The sequence below is a fragment of the Pezoporus wallicus genome, unplaced genomic scaffold, assembly GCF_028554395.1.
Source record: "Pezoporus wallicus isolate ANWC-B61680 ecotype Strahan unplaced genomic scaffold, APGP_CSIRO_Pwel_v1 contig_1181, whole genome shotgun sequence".
NCBI classification, from domain to species: domain Eukaryota; kingdom Metazoa; phylum Chordata; class Aves; order Psittaciformes; family Psittacidae; genus Pezoporus; species Pezoporus wallicus.
This window is the reverse complement of record NW_026641428.1, coordinates 3623334-3643681: the sequence shown is the minus strand read 5'-3', so window position 1 is coordinate 3643681 and position 20348 is coordinate 3623334. Positions and strand designations below refer to the sequence as shown.

The 20348-nt window shown below is 42.4% G+C and overlaps 1 protein-coding gene across 4 annotated transcripts in view; it reads left to right on the top strand.

Moving 5' to 3' along the window:
- Positions 1-20348, top strand: part of STK39 (serine/threonine kinase 39) — a 107738-nt gene that overhangs the window by 34121 nt on the left and 53269 nt on the right. For all 4 annotated transcript variants that reach the window (XM_057423793.1, XM_057423789.1, XM_057423790.1 and 1 more), the window contains 2 exons: positions 2732-2780; positions 2887-2952. In XM_057423793.1, the coding sequence (XP_057279776.1) occupies positions 2732-2780; positions 2887-2952 (115 nt within the window). The remainder of the gene's footprint in view (positions 1-2731; positions 2781-2886; positions 2953-20348) is intronic.

Sequence of the window (20348 nt, the reverse complement as noted above, 5' to 3'; positions counted from 1 at the left end):
TCTTTATGATTTGTTCTTGCTGTGTTTTGTGAATGAGATAGCCAAGATGATGAAATTTTTGAACAGCTGTTTCAAAACTATTGCTGAGGTCCCAGGTTCCCAGAACAATTAGTTTATTTATCCTTTATTAATTTTTATGCTGACCCATTGTTGTAGGTTTCTTTTGCTGAGGAATTGGAGCAAGCACATTCTAATTAACATTATTTCCTAAGGGTATTTAATGTATCACTTTTTTTTGAAGAGTTTCAGAGCTGGTATTTCTATGGAAAGAGATAGTTCTGAGAGAACGATACTGATTGAGTGTGGGTCTTTTATGGTGGGTATTTATCTTTATTGATGTTGTGCTAGCTTAATCCAGGATGTTGTTGTAGGGAGTCAAGTCAAAAAGGTGACAGCAGCAATACTAGATAAAACTAGGATAATTAAGAAAAAGATTGTGTGGCAACTTCTTTATTCTTGAAATCTTTCACATTCTTCTTTCTTTTTTTTTTTTTCACTGAAAGGTCATTTGTGTATAGTTTCAGATTCCCAAACCCCTTACAATTGGTGGTTTTAGTAGCAAGTGTTAAGCTTAGCACTGCAGTTAGGCTGTTTACAGATAAGGATGAAATGTGTGACATATAATCAAGCTTCTTTTAGTTTCCAGTGCCCAGCAAGTTTAAGGTTAAGATTAAATTGGTATGCAGACACGAGAAGTTGAGAATTAAAATGGGTTTTCCTTCTCTCCTTGAATACATAGTGCTGAGTTATTTGATCTGTAGTTACCAAATCAGTGTTGAAATACTAGTGTTTAAACTAATTATGCTAATTTATTACACTGAGATTTAAACATGTGCAATAGCTTCATACTTGGGGTTGCCTTGAATTGAACAATTAGACCAGATAGGTGCTTAGATCTGTGTGCCAGTTACTCTAACTGAGTAGTGAGTGTCCTTATATTGTGGGGTCATTGCTATTTTTTGTTTCTCCCAATCCAGAATACAATTTTGCATGGAGATGCCTCCATTGATGTTGTATCAATTGTGGAAGAAGTGCCTGTTCTTTGTGGCAAATCTGGGGACTGGGTTTGCACTAATGTTTCAGACCATGATGTTTTTCTTTTTGGGATCTGCATAGGTGTTTCTCTCCAGTGCCAAGGATGCTGCTTACAGTCCTCGGTTGCAATTCATTGCCATGGCCTCTGTGGAAAACAGGCCCAGAGGGCATGTCCAGAGCAGTTCAGAAGTGTCTGGCATAGTTAATGGTAGAGAAATGGAGAATACTAGTTTGAATAAAACTTCACTAAGGATCAGGCTTTTAACTGTGCATATCCCTGTTACAAGATGTGATGGTACTGGATCACTGAAACTTGTCTTGAAGTTAAGAGTTAATTTGAAATAGGGCTTTAAAATTTTGACCCAAAAGGTGAATGCTCCCCTTTTTGCTCATCCAAGATTTATAGGTGAATTACTGCTAAGCCTCATGGTACTGATTCCACAGTACCACTAATAATAACTCTTTTACTGTAGAGTTTGGTGTTTTGGAGGAGAAAAGAAATACATGCTATGTGGAACTAGTATGTGTTTCTAAATTGGATGCTTTTAGTTGATGTCGGGAGTTTCATTATTTCTAGTGGGAGTGAGCTGATATGTGCATACACACTACTTAACACTACTTAATATTTCACTTGCTGTTCAGATATGTCCTTGGAGAAATAAGATAGTTCAAATTTCTTTTTTTTCTCTTGAGACCAAAATTTTCCAGATTTCAACTTCCCATTGTCTTACCTAGTTTGTACTATATCCAGTCTCTTGCTCTAATTCAAATTGGAAACTATAGCAGATGTTGCTTCTGTGCATTTAGAAATAATGACTCCTGGAGATTTTGGTTTCCCTAAATTTAGCTGTGTCAAAATTACTCTTGGCTGTGGGGGTATGGGCTCCTAATGAAAAGAGCCTGGAGGATTTTATTTCATCCCAGGAGATGCTTTGCTTTCTCTTCAGAGTCAGCTTCAGTACTAGAGTCTGCCTTTGCCTAGATAAGTAGTTTTTTAGATCCCTGAAGCTAGGAGAGACAAGTCCTGCTGTTTGAATTTGGTAGCTGTGAGATTGTGGTTATCTGTTGAAAATGTCAAAAATCCTAAATTTGGCAATGATAGGAAGAAAAAGACTTAAGCAGAACTGCAAGTAAATATGAAATGCCTGGGCTGCTTTGTTTTTTTTATTTGTCAGTTTGGGTGGAAGATGCTCCTGATGACTTTCTGTTTGGTTTATGCATCATACTGATAGTGTCAGTATAGTTTTTTTGTGAATGCCTGCTGACATCAACAAAGTATAAAAGAATGCTGGTATCAGGTATTGGTACTGCTGTTTGGAAAATGTAATTATTCTTTTATTGCTGTGGAGCAAAGCTCGGTTGCACCCATAGGGTCTCCGTGGGGCAGAACGTAATACCTGATTATGTTTTTATTTGTTTTAAGGATAAAATACATTTATGTTGAAAGAAAAAGGGGGGAAATTGGCAACTTAGAGGCTGATTTTTATTTTTTTTTGTATTTTTGCCGTAGAGAGGCTTATTTTTTTCGTATATGGTGAGTATGTGTGAATTAATTCAGTAGCTATTTGTCATTCATTCCCCATTCATACAGTACTAATTCAAAAGTGTTAGAGACGTACCATTTAACTAACGTCTTGTACTGTATTCACTGAGAGGGGTCTTTGTTTTCTGTTCTAATTTATTATTGATCTTTCAGGCCCACAGCAGCAGAACTTTTAAAATGCAAATTTTTCCAGAAAGCCAAGGTAAAACGTTTAACCCTACAAGTAAATTTTGCTCTGCCTTAAAATCTACATGAAATTTCTTCTTGCCTTGTATTGATTTTTAACTTACCAAATGTTGGTTTTGCAGAATAGAGAATACCTGATTGAAAAGCTTCTCACTAGAACGCCTAATATAGCACAGAGGGCAAAAAAGGTGAGTGTACTCGCATCTTTTTTTTTTCTTGATTGGTATGCAAGAGAAAGCAACTCATGAGTTGTCTTACATCTTACTTGACTGATTGAGATGTTCTCTTGGGCAGTCCTTCAGAGGTAGTGACTGTTAAATTAATGGTTTCTGCAGCCTAGCTTTCTTCAAGAAGCCCTGGGGCATTTTGACTTCCTTTCTGGCCTTGCCAAATGATACATGGGATTTGTCATCATACATGATACTTTTTTTCCCCCTTCTCTTCTAGAAAGCTATAGGGAAAATGTTGTGCAAATAAAAGTGAACTGTGAGCCTATAGGCTCATGTCTTCATTGATCACCTAGAGAAAACAAAGATACGATATATGGTGTTTACTGACAACTGCCTGGTTCTTTGGATTATTTTGAATGTGATGCTCAAATACATGGAAGTCAGGCCCAAACTCTGCAAGAGTGCTGCCGAGTTATTCAGACCACTGCAGCCTTATCCCACAGGAGATGGAGTGAAATGCATAGCTGTAGCATATGCTGGTATTTCTTTGCTTTTGGCATCTATAGATCACAAAAGGAACTATTTCAGCCTTTTGTTGGCACATCAGTTAGGCTTCATTTACCTGGATTGGCACTTGTAAGATTTTCTTTTCTCTTTGTGAATATTGGCTTGGCATAATTCTACAGCATTGAAATGCTCCTTACAGCTGGTGGCTCGTACTTGGGGAGAGACTGTCAGCAAGATCTGAATGCTTTCGGTTCCTTCTTATCTTCTTTTAGATGGAAGTAATTTGGGAAGACAGTGGCAATGATGGGGCTTTGTGTGAGGTTGGAGTAGAAAGCTGGAATGAGAGGGTGTGTAGAAGGAGTAGCATGCTGAGCTGGTTAGCATCTGCTAGGCACAGGAAGTGTAGGAGTAGTTCAGCTGTTCAGCCATGTGGTGGCAGCAATGCCCACAGAAAAAAAATACCTAGGGGAAGAGTCATAGTTGCTTGCTTTTCATTTTATATCTTGGGCTATACCGGAGTAATTTAGGCATGTTCTAGTACCAGCTAGGTTTCTGATGGAGCATGTGCCTCGTAAGATTTGTCTCCCAGCTGCATCTCCCAATCAGTTTTAGGGACTGCATGTTAACTCATACATACCTGTATGTGTACTTCCTTCTTTAAATAACTTGGCATTTGGAATTGCAGGAGTGCACAGTAGCCTCCCATAAACCACCAGAAATAGTTTTCTGGCTGAATTCTTGAAAAGTCTTAATAAATCAAGACTGTGCTAGAAGCAAATTAGGGGGTCTTTTAATTACAGCATAAATGGAAACAATATTTAGGTCTTAGCTAGTGAAAATTCTAAAAATAGTTATTTTTTAAAAGGACACAATATTAACATTCATCAGGGGTTTAGAATTTAGTTCACTTGTTACAGCTTTGCATGTAGCTGCTGTTTTAAGACGCTATAAAATATAAATGTATGTTAATTTTGAAACTGCAGAGGTTTATTTAAAAAAGCTTATGTAAGTAGAGTTTGTTCAAACATGAACATGTGAGATATCTAAGATGACACTCGTGGAAGAAGTAACCCTTGTAATGAAAAAAAGAATGTCACTAGGGCAAGAGATAGGAAGGAGCTGATGTCATTGCTGCTTACATTATCTTGTGTAGCACTTGGTGTGAAATGCCTGTAATTAACGATGTGTAGCACCACTGCTTGCACAGATGTCACATCTGCTCTGCAGTAATTAAATTTTTCTTGCATTTACGACATGTATTAAGTATTTTGCCTTGTTGCCCAGAACTCCAGCCTCAGTTTAGTTTTAACTTCAGTTTTGTCTGACATAGTAGCGTAACATGTTTAGTTGTTTCATTTGTGATTAGAATTGCTATATTGAAATAGATGAAATCTGAAACAGCTTCCAGAATTCTACTGTCAGTTTTGAAATCTTGTCACACTGCAATATTAATTATAATGGGTTCAAACTTACAAAGAGGAAGTTCAGGTTAGATATAAGGAGGAAGTTCTTTATTGTGAAGGTGGTGAGGCACTGGAATGGGTTGCCCAAGTACGTTGTGAGTACTCCAACCCTGGCAGTGTTCAAGGCCAGGTTGGACAGAGCCTTGGGTGAGACGGTTTAGTGTGAGGTGTCCCTGCCCATGGCAGGGGGGTTGGAACTGGATGATCTTAAGGTCCTTTCCAACCCTAACTATTCTATGTTTCTATGATTCTAACTGTAAGTACTCCATATGACAAAGGCCCTGGGTCAATTCTGTGGTTTTATAATCCTGTTTCTTTAATTCTGAAAATCTCCTGCATGACTGCCACTTCTCAACAGGGAAAACCTGTACCTGCATTTCATTTTATTGCTGTCTGAAATGCTGCTAGGAAAACAAAAACAAACCAAAACCCAATTGAGTAATAATTGGGCCTGAATTCTATTTTTGAGAGCTGGTATTGCTGTATCCTGTTATAAGCTGTTTGGAGCTCAGAATTGTAAGTTACTGGGGAAAAACCTGTGACATCTTGAAGAGATGATTAGTGTGAGTGATACCACCTTTTATTAAAACTTAAGTAAAATACCCTTACCTACTGATGGGTTGGAATTCTAGCTCTGCAAATGGCTAATTAGGGAAATCATCATGTTACTTTATAGAAGAAACTAACGGTGTCCTCCATTTAATGAGGAAAATATCATTAGATTCCATATTTCTTGGGCAGCTCTAGCAGCATGATTACACCTCAGCAAGACATACATATGCAGCACTTCCTTGTTTCAGTAATGGATTTAATCTGATACATGCACCTTGCTAATAACGGGTCTTCTTACAATTGGACTCCAGACTTTATAAATAGCAGAGCTGTTTGATTAATGTATATTCATTGCTGTGATTCTTTACACTTTAAGAAATACTTATTTTGTTAATGCTGATGTAGAAAGAGAAGGTATGTGTGCTATACTGGAATGCTTTTTATGGAAAACAGCAGCTGAACTGTAACCGTGTATTTGTCAAGGTTTTGCAGGTATCACAGTATCACAGTATGCTAGAGATTGGAAGGGACTTCAAAAGATCATCTAGTCCAATCCCCCTGCCGGAGCAGGAACACCTAGATAATGTTACACAGGAATGTGTCCAGGCGAGTTTTGAATGTCTCCAGGGAAGGAGACTCCACAACCTCCCTGGGCAGCCTGTTCCAGTGTTCCGTCACCCTCACTGAGAAGAAGTTTCTTCTCAAGTTTAAGTGGAACCTCTTTTGTTCCAGTTTGTACCCATTACCCCTTGTCCTATCATTGTTTGCCACTGAGTAGAGCCTGGCTCCATCCTCGTGACACTCCCCCTTTATATATTTATATACACTAATAAGGTCACCCCTCAGTCTCCTCTTCTCCAAACTATAGAGACCCAGGTCCCTCAGTCTTTCCTCATAAGGGAGATGCTCCACTCCCTTAATCATCTTTGTTGCCCTGCGCTGGACTCTCTCCAGCAGGTCCCTGTCCTTCTTGAGCTGAAGGGCCCAGAACTGGACACAATATTCCAGATGGGGTCTCACCAGGGCAGAGTAGAGGGGAAGGAGGACCTCTCTCGACCTACTAACCATCCCCCTTCTAATACACCCCAGGATGCCATTGGCCTTCTTGGCCACAAGGGCACAGTGTTGGCTCATGGTCATCCTGTCATCCACTAGGACCCCCAGGTCCCTCTCCCCTACACTGCTCTAACAAGTCGTTCCCCAACCTATACTGGAACCTGGGGTTGTTCCTGCCCAGATGCAGGACTCTACACTTTCCCTTGTTATATTTCATCAAGTTATTCCCTGCCCAACTCTCCAGCCTGTCCAGGTCTCGCTGGATGGCAGCACAGCCTTCTGGCGTGTCAGCCACTCCTCCCAGCTTAGTGTCATCAGCAAACCTGCTGATAGTACACTCGATTCCCTCATCTAAATCGTTGATGAATATATTAAATAATACTGGTCCCAGTACTGACCCTTGAGGCACTCCACTAGTTACAGGCCTCCAACTAGACTCCGCCCCATAGACTACAACTCTCTGGCTTCTCTCCTTCAGCCAGTTCGCAGTCCACCTCACTACCTGATCATCCAGACCACACTTCCTCAATTTAGCTGTGAGGATGCTGTGGGAGACTGTGTCAAATGCTTTGCTGAAGTCAAGGTAGACCACATCCACTGCTCTGCCATCATCCATCCACCGTGTTACTTCCTCATAAAAGGCTAAGAGATTGGTCAAACATGATTTCCCCCTGGTGAAGCCATGTTGACTGCCCCTCATAACCCTCTTATCCTTGAGATGCCTTAAGATGGCACCAAGGATAAGGTGTTCCATCACTTTCCCAGGGATGGAGGTGAGGCTGACCGGTCTGTAGTTACCCGGGTCCTCCTTCTTGCCCTTTTTGAAGACTGGAGTGACATTTGCTTTCCTCCAGTCCTCAGGCACCTCTCCCGTTTCCCAAGACTTGGTAAAGATGATGGAGAGTGGTCTAGCAATGACTTCCGCCAGTTCCCTCAGCACCCGCGGGTGCATCCCATCTGGACCCATGGATTTATGGATGTCCAGGTTGCTCAACTGGTCTCTAACCTATTCCTCATCGACTAAGGCAAACTGCTCCATGGACCTGACTTCATCTGAGGTCTCAGGGGTACAGGGCTCTTCAGGACTGCCTGCAGCAGAGTAGACAGAGACAAAGAAGGCATTCAGTAACTCTGCCATCTCTGTATCTTCTGTCACCAGGGCACCCATCCCATTCATCAGTGGGCCTACATTGCCTCTGGTGTTAGTTTTATCTGCCATGTATTTGAAAAAGCTCTTTTTGCTGTCCTTGACCCTTCTCGCCAGGTTTAATTCTAAGGAGGCCTTAGTCATCCTAGCTGCCTTCCTACATCCTCTAGCAGCAGCCTTATATTCCTCCCAAGTGGCCAGCCCCTCCTTCCATGACCTGTAAACTCTCCTCTTCCACTTGAGCGTACCCAGCAATTCCCTATTTAGCCACGCAGGTCTCTTGGCCCTCTTCCTTGACTTCCTATGTGTCGGGATGCTCCGATCTTGAGCTCGGAAAAAGCAATCCTTGAATGCCAGCCAACTATCTTGGGCCCCTTTACCTTCAAGCAGCCCTGCCCATGGGATTTCCCCTAGCAATTGCTTGAAAAGGCCAAAGTTTGCCCTGCTAAAGTCCAGGGTTGCAATTCTACTTGGTATTCTACTAGTCCTACCACACAAGATCCTGAACTCCACCATCTCGTGGTTGCTGCAACCAAGGCAGCCCTCAACCCTTACTGCTTCGACCAGACCCTCCTTGTTAGTGAGGATGAGATCCAGCAGCGCTCCTCTCCTGGTTGGCTCATCCACCATTTGCAGGAGGAAGTTATCATCCATAACTGGAGGAACCTCCTGGACTGCGGCTGGGTTGCCGAGTGGTCCTTCCAGCAAACATCAGGGAAGTTAAAATCCCCCACGACGACCACAGCCTGTGACTGTGAGGCCGCTCTCAGCTGCCTGTAGAAGGCCTCGTCAACTTCCTCACCCTGATCTGGTGGTCTGTAACAGACACCCACAACAGTATCCCCCCTGCCAGCCTGCCCCTTAATTCTCACCCACAGACTCTCAACTCGCTTGTCATCTGTCCCTGGACAGAACTCAGTGCACTGTAGTTGCTCCCGCACATAAAGAGCAACCCCACCACCCCTCCTGGCTGGCCTGTCTTTTCTGAAAAGGACATAGCCCTCCATGACTATATTCCAGTCATGTGAGCTGTCCCACCACGTCTCTGTAATTGCCACCAGATCATAGTCTCCTGACTTAACACAGGCTTCCAACTCCTCCTGCTTATTTCCCATGCTGCGCGCATTGGTGTACAGGCATTTCAGGGAGCGAGCTGAGCACACCGATTTCACCCTAGGATTATAGGAGGCCTCCCAGTCTTCATCAATTCTGGAGCGCCGCCCCACTGGGGCAAGCCCAGCTACAACCCCATCCCCTTCGAATCTAGTTTAAAGCTCTCCAAATGAGCCCTGCTAATTCGTGCCCCAGCATCCTTTTGCCTCTGTGAGACAAACCTTTGCCATTTGTCATTGTCCAGAATGGTGCCCTATAAAACCAGCCGTTATCAAAGAATCCAAAGCCCTGCCTGTAGCGCCAGTCTCGAAGCCAATCGTTTATGGACTGAATCTTCCCATTCCTTCCCACATCATCAGTGGAAGATGGAAGGAGTGAGGAGAAGATCACTTGAGCCCCAGACTCTTTCACCATCTGCCCCAAGGCCCTGTAGTCTTTCTTCATCCCCCTCAGACTGTGGGAAGCAGCTTCCCCCTCACCTGTCTGGAAGACCAGCAGTGGGTAGTAGTCTGTCGGGTGTACCAGGTTGGGGAGCACCCTTGTGATATCCCTGATCTGGGCTCCAGGCAGACTACACACTTCCCTATGATGAGGGTCAACTCTGCATATCGGGCCCTCTGTTCCTCTCAGAAGGTAGGAGGCTCCTCCTTGCAGAGGATTGTTTGGTTTACCCAGAACACTGCTACAAATGAAACAAAAATAGTGCAACTGTTTTTAGGTTGTTGGCTGTTACTACAAAAAATAGAGGAGAAATTGGCATTCCAACCATGGAGTCTTTTTTTTTCGTATTTATTTATTATTGTTTTTAGGATGTTTTTGGAAGTAAAACTTAATGCAAACACTTTTCTATTAAAATGTAAATTTGACAAAAGTTCCTATAATCAGAAAGCAGTGCCTAAGTTAGTGGGTCTTAGAAGTGAAAAGTGTTCTAAAGGGCAGACACATGCAGTTGCACCAGCTTTGTTTTAACATTTCCGATAAATGAGAAAGATTGCTGTCACGATTTCTGCCAGCATGCAGTTGTGCCAAAAGATACAGGGAACTGGATGTGGTAGATTGACTTGTCCATCCTTTCTTTCATAGGGGGATTTTATGATTTGTATACGTTTGTGAGGTTGAATTTTGTGCCATCTCAAATGCAGCAAATCTAGTACGGAATAGATGAGCTTTAAAACGAACTATGGAGTAGTTGGCTCAGTTGAGTGTCTTTTGTACTTCAGATGGTCATAAGCCTTTCTACACTAAATTGTGTTGCTTGTTATGGCAGGGTTTAAAAACTCATGCATGATTCATCTTAATCATTAACAAGCAACCCTCTTCTGTATTGGGTAGTGTTCTATGGTTCATAGGCTACTATGGTTTAACTTCAGAATTCATTTGTGTTGTGATTGAGTCACTGTCTCTCAGTGTAACAGCACTGATCTGCTCATTAGCTAATAGTGTATTTGTGACCTCTTGACTTTTTCAGAAATGTCTGCAACATGGGCGAACAGGAGGTTGGTGTATAATGAGAACTTCTCTGATTAGAACAGTAGTTTTAAATATTTGGCATTTAACCGAGCTATTGAAATGATCAGTACTGGAGGAGGGTTTTGTTACTGTGAAATACCAGTGTAAGGTGTTCTTAAAGGTGCTCTTGAATGACTCCTGGTTAAAGAATCAAGACATGGTAAAGAAAGACCAGGCACACATGATGCTGATGGTATATTCTATGATCAGGAAGTAAGTCTTGTAACTCACCAGAAGATAATCCTATCTTATTGTCCTGTTTTTAAATGATTTGGGTTTCTGTCTGTTGCTGAGAGTGTGCATGAAGGTGCTGGTTTTACCTGCTTGCTTTCTAAGAAATGAAGTCTCAAATGCTTCACTCAAATGACATCCTAAGCCAGATTGCCTGTCATGGATTTGAAACAGTGTCTGTCCTAAGTGGAAAGTGACTCAGTAGAATTAGTTGATACTAAATCTGTTCCCAGTCTATAAGCTGTGACAGTATTTTGTCAATGTAGACAGCCACAGCTGGCTTGCTAGGGTCACCTTAGCATCATGAGGTTTCCTACTGTGCTGTCTTGAGTGAGGTGGTAGAAGAAGCCTTTCTGCCTGTCTTTGTTCATAAAGGTAAAGAGGAGTCCTGGGAGGATGTGGAAGTGTGTGTTACTCGTGATTTTGTACTTTTTTGGGAAGTTTGTCAGGAAGGTCATGCGAGGAAATGAATTGCAAAGAAGATTCTGTGAATGCAGGGTGGCTTAGAAGCAGTGTTGCCGTCTGTTATAGCTATGTGAGAATTTTTGCTTTCGTATGGGAAAGTTAAAGATTTATCTTCCTAGTTCTAAAAAAAGAATAAAATTGAAGGGAGGGAAAAGAAAAGGCAAACTTAGGCCCAACACTGAAGAAAATGAGAAGTTAAATACATTTTCCTGGTTAGACCTTGTGAAGCTTTTAAAAGTACAGCATACACAAAAAGAAAATAGATGTCATTTGTTTTGACACTCATCCTTCCCGCACTTGTGCTTGATACAGGCGATATTCTTGAAGTTTGTGGGAAGAACTACAAGAGAAATACAGGTGAAGCAGGACATTCTTGAGACTGTGGTACCCAGTGGTATTACAGGGGACTTGGTTTAGCTGAAAAGTGCTCTTGGCTCATGAAGTTAAAATTATGGCTGGAGTTGAAAGCTTCAGGGTTTTAGTCGGAGCAGGTAGTTTGAGGCTAGCAAAGCACATAGATGGATTGGGCAGTAATAGTCTGTGTGCAGGGTCCAGTTTCTGTTTAGCCCTGAAAAGCAGCCCCACGAGAAATTTATTGAAACTGTGCATCTGCAGGTAAACGTTGAGTTACGCAGTACAAGAAGTGAAAGGGGAAAAGAGATGTGTGCATCCCAGCTGTGCTGCGTGGCACTCACAGTCAGCAGAGGGCAGCCGCATCTCACCGCTGTGCGAGAGCAGAGCTGCCGCTGACACAGAGAGCACCGCTGTGAGTGAGGAGGCTCTAGATCTGTCGTTTCACGTGTTGTAGCCCGGTTGAATGCATGCTGCTGCTTGTTACCTGACATGTAAACATTGGGGTTTTATAAACTTGGACTTAATAAAAAAAAAGTCCATTATTTTCATGTTCATTTGCAATTCTTTTGGAGAATTACAGCCAAATTTTCATTGGTTGCCTTAATTTTTTTAAAAATGACTTGAAGAAGTTTAGGTCTCCTTAAAATCTGTGTGCAATGGAGGGTGTTTATTACAGTAATTTCTTTTACGTGAAACCTTGCAGAAAACAGAAAGGACTAGAGAGCCCTGGGGGAGGTGGTTAGGGGCTCTGGAGCTCAGATAGTCTTTTTATCAATTCTCCAGGATACAGGGGAGGACCTAAAAAAAGCTAGGAGGATTGGCCAGGTTAATAAATGGTTAAAAGGGTGGTGTCATAGTCAGGGGTTTGGGTTCCTTGAACACGGGACCCAAGTTTGTAGGCCAGGTCTAGTGGGGGCTGGTGGAGCTGGTCTGATAAAGAAGGGAAAGAGCAGTTTTGGTAGGAGGCTTGCCAGACTGGTCAAGGAGGCTTTAAACTAGATGTGCTGGGGGAGGAGGGCATCATTCCATCCCAACACACCCAGTCAGTTGCCAGCACCTACAATAAATGCTCAGTGCAATGCAGAGATATCCCAACGACTCCAGCCAATAAGCTGGCCTCAGTTGGAGCTCGGCTCAGATGCCTCTCTACAAATGCCTGTAGCATGGGGAACAAACAAGAGGAATTAGAGATGTGTGCACATCTACAGGGGTATGATATAATAGGCATTGCAGAAACATGGTGGGATGGCTCCTATGACTGGAGTGTTGGAATGGAAGGTTACAGGCTCTTTAGGAAAGACAGGCCTGGCAGGCGGGGAGGGGGAGTTGCCCTTTATGTTAGGGATAGGCTGGAGAGTATGGAACTCTGTCTGGGGACAGGTGAGCAGTCCACAGAGAGTTTGTGGGTCAGGGTTAAAGGGAATATAGCTATGGGAGACATTACTGTGGGGATCTGTTACAGACCGCCTGATCAAGGAGAACCTGCGGATGAAGCACTCTATAGACAGATAGGAAAAGCCTCACGCTCGCAGGCCCTTGTTCTCATGGGTGACTTAAACCACCCTGACATCTGTTGGAAGGACAGTACGGCCCGGCACAAGCAACCCAGGAGGTTCCTCGATTGTGTGGAAGACAACTTCCTTCTACAAGTAATAGAGGAGCCGACAAGGAGAGGTGCCATGCTTGACCTCGTGCTCACCAACAGGGAAGGGCTCGTTGGAAATGTGACACTCCAGGGCAGCCTTGGATGCAGCGATCACGAGATGCTTGAATTTGAGATCCTCAGGACAGTGAGAAGAGTGTGCAGCAAGCTCACTGCCCTGGACTTCAAAAGAGCAGACTTTGGCCTCTTCAGGAACCTGCTTAGTAAGGTTCCATGGGATACAGTCCTAGAGGGCAGGGGGGCCCAAGACTCTTGGTTGATGTTCAAGTACACCTGCTACAAACTCAGGAGTGTTGCATCCCAACTAGAAGGAAGTGCAGCAGGAGGGCCAGGAGACCTCCTTGGATGGATAAGGAGCTCCTGAGGAAAATTCAAATGAAAAAAGAGGCTTATAATAAGTGGAAGCAAGGACAGGTGGCCTGGGAAGAGTACAGGGATGTTGTCTGGGAAGCTAGGGACCGGTTAGGAAAGCTAAGGCCCAGTTAGAATTAAACTTGGCTAGGGATATTAAGGATAACAGGAAGGGATTCTACAGGTACATAGCAAATACAAAACAGACTAGGGAGAATGTACGCCCCCTCAGGAAGCTCTCGGTAGAACTGGCTACACAGGATTTGGAGAAGGCTGAGGTTCTGAACGACTTCTTTGCCTCGGTCTTCACTGGCAAAGGCTCTGACCACACCACCCAAGTCTTGGAAGGCAGACGCAGGGACTGTGAGAATGAAGACCTTGGGCCCACTGTAGGAGAGGATCTGGTTCGAGACCATCTTAAAAATCTGAATGTGCACAAGTCCATGGGTCCTGATGAAATCCATCCGTGGGTCCTGAAGGAGCTGGTGAATGAAGTTGCTAAGCGGCTGGCCATCATATTTAGGAAATCATGGCAGTCAGGTGAAGTTCCTGACGACTGGAAAAAGGGAAATATAACCCCCATTTTCAAGAAGGGGAAAATGGATGACCCAGGGAATTAGAGACCACTCAGTCTCACCTCTGTGTCTGGCAAAATCTTGGAGCAGATTCTCCTGGATGGCATGCTAAGGCAGATGAATATCAACAAGGTGCTTGGTGACAGCCAGCATGGCTTCACTAAGGGGAAATCCTGCCTGACCAATTTGGTGGCCTTCTATGATGGGGCTACAGAAGTGATGGACAGGGGTAGAGCAGTTGATGTCATCTACCTGGACTTGTGTAAAGTGTTTGACACTGTCCCACACGACATCCTTGTCTCTAAGCTGGAGAGACATCAATTTGACGGATGGACCACTCGGTGGATAAAGAACTGACTGGATGGCCGCAGGCAAAGAGTTGTGGTCAATGGCTCAATGTCCAGCTGGAGACCAGTAACGAGTGGTGTCCCTCAGGGATCGGTGTTGGGACCGGTCTTGTTCAACATCTTTGTCGCTGACATGGACAGTGGGATTGAGTGTGCCCTCAGCAAGTTTGCCGATGACACCAAGCTGTGTGGTTCGGTTGATACCCTGGAGGGAAGGAATGCCATCCAGAGGGACCTTGACACGCTTGTGAGGTGGGCTGATGCCAACCTCATGAAGTTTAACCATGCCAAGTGCAAGATCCTACACCTGGGTTGGAGCAATCCCAGGCACAGCTACAGGTTGGGCAGAGAAGAGATTCAGAGCAGCCCTGAAGAGAAGGACTTGGGGGTGTTGGTTGATGAGAAAATGAACATGAGCTGGCAGTGTGCGCTTGCAGCCCAGAAAGCCAACTGTATCCTGGGCTGCATCAAAAGGAGCGTGACCAGCAGCAGGTTGAAGGAGGTGATCCTGCCCCTCTACTCTGCTCTTGTGAGACCTCACCTGGAGTATTGTGTGGAGTTCTGGTGTCCCCAACATAAAAAGGACATGGAACTGTTGGAACATGTCCAGAGGAGGGCCACAAGGATGATCAGGGGACTGGAGCCCCTCCCGTGTGAAGACAGGCTGAAGAAGTTGGGGCTATTGAGCCTGGAGAAGAGAAGCCTGCGTGGAGACCTCATAGCAGCCTTCCAGTATCTGAAGGGGGCCTATAGGGATGCTGGGGAGGGACTCTTCATTAGAGACTGTAGTGACAGGACAAGGGGTAATGGGCTCAAACTTAAACAGGGGAAGTTTAGATTGGATATAAGGAGGAAATTCTTTCCTGTGAGGGTGATGAGGCACTGGAATGGGTTGCCCAGGGAAGTTGTGAATGTTCCATCCCTGGCAGTGTTTAAGAACAGGTTGGACAAGGCCTTGGGTGATATAATTTAACATGAGGTGTCCCTGCCCACAGCAGGGGTATTGGAATTAGATGATCTTAAGGTCCTTTCCAACCCTAACTATTCTATGATCCTCTAATGGAGGGTGTTTATTACAGTAATTTCTTTTACGTGAAGCCTTGCAGAAAATGGAAAAGGGGAGAAACAAGAATTTCACCTTGAAGTGGTATTTTCAAGCTTTTGAGTCTGAAAGTAAGTGAAAATCACAGTATTTGATGATCATGAATTTTACGGTAGTAGACTGTTTCCTTAAATTCTCTTCAACGTGACCACATTGCTGGCAGTGAAACCCACCTTATAAGGAGTCTTCTACTGCTGTGTAATGAAAGCTGTACATGAGGCTATATTTGTTTTCTTTTTGCCTCTGGTCATTTTAAGCAAGTAAAGAACTTGGATGATAGAAAAGGGTGATGAAACTGGAAAATGTCAGTTATAAAAGGAGGATCTTGTGATCCCTCTAACAGAAAGCCTTTTAGTAGTGATTTATCATTGTGTTGCCCATTCACCTGAGCAGCCAGGAAAGATAACGAGGTCTGATCTTTATCTTTCTTGTTCAGCTTTCAGAGTACCAAGTTACTTTGCCAACTTGCTGTGGTTTTGTTTGGCTTCCTTTGATTTCTACAGGTACCTTCTTGGCCTTAGCACCTTAATTTGACTTGTGGGGTGGAAGGGACCAGGCAGGAAGAAGAAAGAGGGTATAAAAGAGTCTCTGTCTGCCTGTATGTATTAGCCATCAGGTCATGCCTTATAGCCCATTTGGGATTCCTTTTTTTGTTTGAAGTGTTACTTTAGGGAAACAATGCAACTCTGCACAATTAATTGAAAACATCCTCCTTAGCACAGGTACACATTCATGCCTGAAAGAGCTATTATTAAAATGTGAATGAACAAATTACTTTCAGTTAATAACATTCAGTAATGAAATCTGTGTTGTGGAACTCCTTAATGGAGAAATAATGTCTGAAAACCAAAATTTATACTGGATTGCTCAACCTGCATGTTTGCTACTGAGATTTCTGCAAAACACTGCAATTTCTCAAAACAAAATTGTGTTCAAATGTTGGACTCAGACTGGAGCAGAAATAATAAGTATGTTGCGGTATTTATGTAGAAACTCATAGTTTTGGAAGGCAGAATTAGGAGTGTAGGGAATTACCTGCACTTGTTTACAAGATGTTTAGGTGACAAAATAGTGTCTCTAGTTTGTGCTGCTACATTTTTCTGTCCCTCAGCAGCATTATCCCAATAAGAGAAGACTCCATGAAAAAGTGAAACGAGGAGGGCTTTGGAAAGTGAATCCCCCAGAGTGGGTGTGGAGTTGATACACTGAGCATCTATACCCGTTTTTCAGTACTTTCTGTAGAGGAATCTGCTCCCTCCGCCCCTCTATTGAGGCTTTAATGGCTTATTTTTTCTCTCACTGATTGCTCCACTGTATTCCCTTTCTAAACTAGGAGTGTGGGTGAGATTTCATGGCAGTCTTCTTAATCGATGGCCCTGAATCTCGGGTGTCACACTTATCATCATGATGCTGTTTGTGTTTGGCTTATAAAACAAACCAACATTATAAAGATTTGAAGCAAATGGTCTTTTTTTTAAACAGATTTCTGTTCTTTGACTTCTGCTGTGTTATCCCTTAAAAAAGGGTGCTCTTCAAGAGCACATAGAGAGAGCTGAAAAAGTCCTATTCAATGCAGAATTATCCATCTCCTTTATGCAGTACTATTTCATGAAAGAAAATGTAATGATGTTGCATTTCTTGACTTTAAGTTACCAGTGTAATTGATTCCAGTAGTGAGTAGAAGTGGTAATTTATACAAAAACGGTGAAGATTCTTGTATTTCTGATTCTTATGACCTGAGCGCTCTTTCAGGTTTTGCAATACTTTGGTGCTGCATTAAGGAAGAAGCAGATATTTGCAGGTTTGCATCAGTGACTCAGTTTTTCCATATTGACTTATTTCATTGAAGGCAATGATAAATGTTCCGTAAGCATGACATTGCATACTTCAGAGCAAACAATAAAAAGCTGTTTCGGAAGAGTGTGCTGGATAGCTGTGAATATGTATTTTAGTTTCAGCAGAGACTCAGTTTAATTTTTTTGAAGAAAATTATTGAGAGATCAAAACATGATTTATGAAAGCTTGACCCCAAAATACATTAAATGTTTTTGGCTATTGTTCTAATATGATTTTTTCAATGGAATGATAGTTTCTCTCAGAGTTGCTATTGTTTGCAGACTCCAGTTGCATTTGACTTGGAACTGAAGAACTTGGTGCTGACTTGGAATTGAAGGATTTGATATTACTGTGTCTCTTAGTGAGATAAGTTGCATATACAAGAATATCATCTACTCTTGCTTTTACTGACTCAGGATATACCACCTGAAGTGCTAATGACTCCTCAGGTTCTCCCATAGGAAGGTCACCTTGAAATACTGAAATTCAGGCCCTTCAGACTGGGGCATGGGAGACGTGTACACCAAATAATGTGTTTGATTCCTTGGAGCTTCCTTGTGTTCTTCAGTCAGAAAGTTCTGTTGTTTCACATAGGGAATATACATCCTGGCAATGTCTTAAGGGCATTTTCAGGAACTGCAAAGCTTTAAATCATCTGTGTCCTGTCAGTCAGTAATTTGGACAAAATCTAAGTGTGCATGTACGACGTAGAGAAACAGTAATAATTGATTTGCTGTGGAGTGTGAGCTTTTGTGAATCTCCAGAATTCATGACCAACCTTACCTGTTCATTTCTGCATACATGATTTTCCTCCCCTCCACTCTCCAGGAAGGTTTCTGTGGCGTATGGTTGTAGCCAGTGAAACAGAGCATTTTAGTCTCTTCATACCATAAAAGGTGTAATGCAACAAACCTCTGCAGTTCTTGCAAAGGGAAGTGGCTTACAAGCAATGGCTTGCATATCTAAATTTTTATTACGAAATCGGAGTTTAAGACTAATGTCTAGTCCTGAAAGGCTAGTTGTGATTATCCCAGAACATAGTTTCTATGCCAGATTAAATTCTTACTGTAAAAGCCACAAAAAAACCCCAAATCAACCAAACAAAACAAACACCACCAACGGTCAAAAACCAAACACACAAAAAAGCAAGAAAAAACTACTGTTTCTGCATATGAATATGAAACACTTAAAGTTCTGTCTAACTTCTTTTCCAAGTAGGATTAAAACAAAGAAAGGCTAATGAGAAAGTTTTTGTTTTTCAGTTTTTTTTCCCCCAGACTCATATTTGCAGTATACAGAGCAGCTTAAGAGGAGGGGGTGCTAACACCCAATTACTGTGGTATTTTAACACCTTTCGAGTTCTGCAAGGCAGGTATGCCAGGGTGTTATTTTAGAAAGGTAGTGGTACATCCTTTTAATAACAATAGTCTGCATAAGTCATGGTTGGGAAAAAGCAAGGTTCCCAATTGCATAATGCATATTCAGGTTTGTAGAATTTTTGTGGCTTGTATCAGAATAAAAATGAGACTATGTATTATAATAAACTTGGGGGGATTTAAGAATAGCCAGCAGTGAAGGGATTAGGATGCTCACATGACCTGTTAGACTGGGTTGGGTAGGGACTAGCTTTCTCTGGAAGCGGTGCCTCAACTCTTAAACAAAGGAAGATGCGTATATGTGGGATTTCGTGCTCTGTCTTGGATCTCAGATTTATTTAGTTTTTTAAAATGTGATTACAGTGTAGGTGTTCCTGTGCCGAAAGACTGCAAAAAGCTCTTCCACATGAAATATAAATTGTAGAAAGTGACTTTTCCATGGTCTGACTTTTACCTCAAGTGCTAAGGCGTAATTAAATGTGTAACTGTTTTAAGCAAAAGGCTTGTGCTGTGATTGGATAAATGTGATATGCTGATTTCCTTCATTGCATTGGAATGCAAATAAATGCATAGGAGCGAGGGTTGAAATTTGCTTTTGTATCTTATGAAACACTCAGGGAAGGTTTGCAAGATGGCTAAAGGTAAAAATCAAGTCTGATTACAGGCTTTAGATGTGTATGGAAGGAGCTGGTCTGGGTTGTTTGTTTTTTTTTAATTTTATTATATATCTGTATATATTTTTTTTTTTTAAGAGAAGAAGACACAGAGCAAAATGCTGTGCTAAACTCAAAACTGTGTTCAGTAATGTCCTGTTTCTCATCATGGTTCTTCCTATAAAAGAGCTGGCATGGTAATCGGCATTGTAAATACTTCTCATGAAGTTGCATGAGCAGTGAAACTCTTGGGACTTCTGTTTAAAAAAAGAAAAAAGAAGAAAGGTGCTGGTGGTGCACAAACTCTCAGCTTGTCAATTACCAAGTAATATGAACAAAGTAATTCAGCATATCTGTTTCATAAGAACTTCTGGGATCTGTGTAATGGGAGAGTCCTGTCTCCTGTAAGAGCCATTGCCACAGTCTTAGGGAAAGGTGAAGATACACAGCATCACTTGGCTGGTCTTTCTGTGCTGCCTGAAAGTCAAATCTGGGCTTTTAGTAGGACAGACTGCAGAAAATGAAAAAAAAAAATGAGGTGTTTAAATAACCACCTTGTCATTCCTGCTCTCTGGGGCACATGGGATTGTGTGTATCTTGAATACTGTACTAGCAGATGTAGCTGAAGGGCATCAGTGGTAAAATAAGACAATTTTATCTCAAGAAAAAGCTAAGCTAGTTGATTTATTTGGACTGCAGTATTTCCAGAAGGATGTGCTTAAAAGAACCAAAAAGATACGGGTTTCCTTCTATAGATATGTAAGTATAAAAATGGAGAACAGCGCTGACTGTTCTCTAGTTAGAAATCAATAGGGAGCAATGTCAAGATTCCACAAAGACTTTTGCAGATGTTTTTTAAAGGGATTGGGTCTACACATTTGCCTTTCTCCAGGAATTCAGGAGAAAATTACAGCTGGGCTCTGTTACCTGTACGTGGATGGTGGTAAGGCACCTTCCATGTTACTGAAATGTGTAATGCTTATTAATGCCATCAATTTTGCTTACACAAGTGTATCTTATTTACCGTGCTTTCAGGTCACTGCAGTCTTTTGTGGAGCAGAGTTTAAAATGTTTTAAATCTACCCAGGTTTCTATCCTAAATATTGAGTTGCTG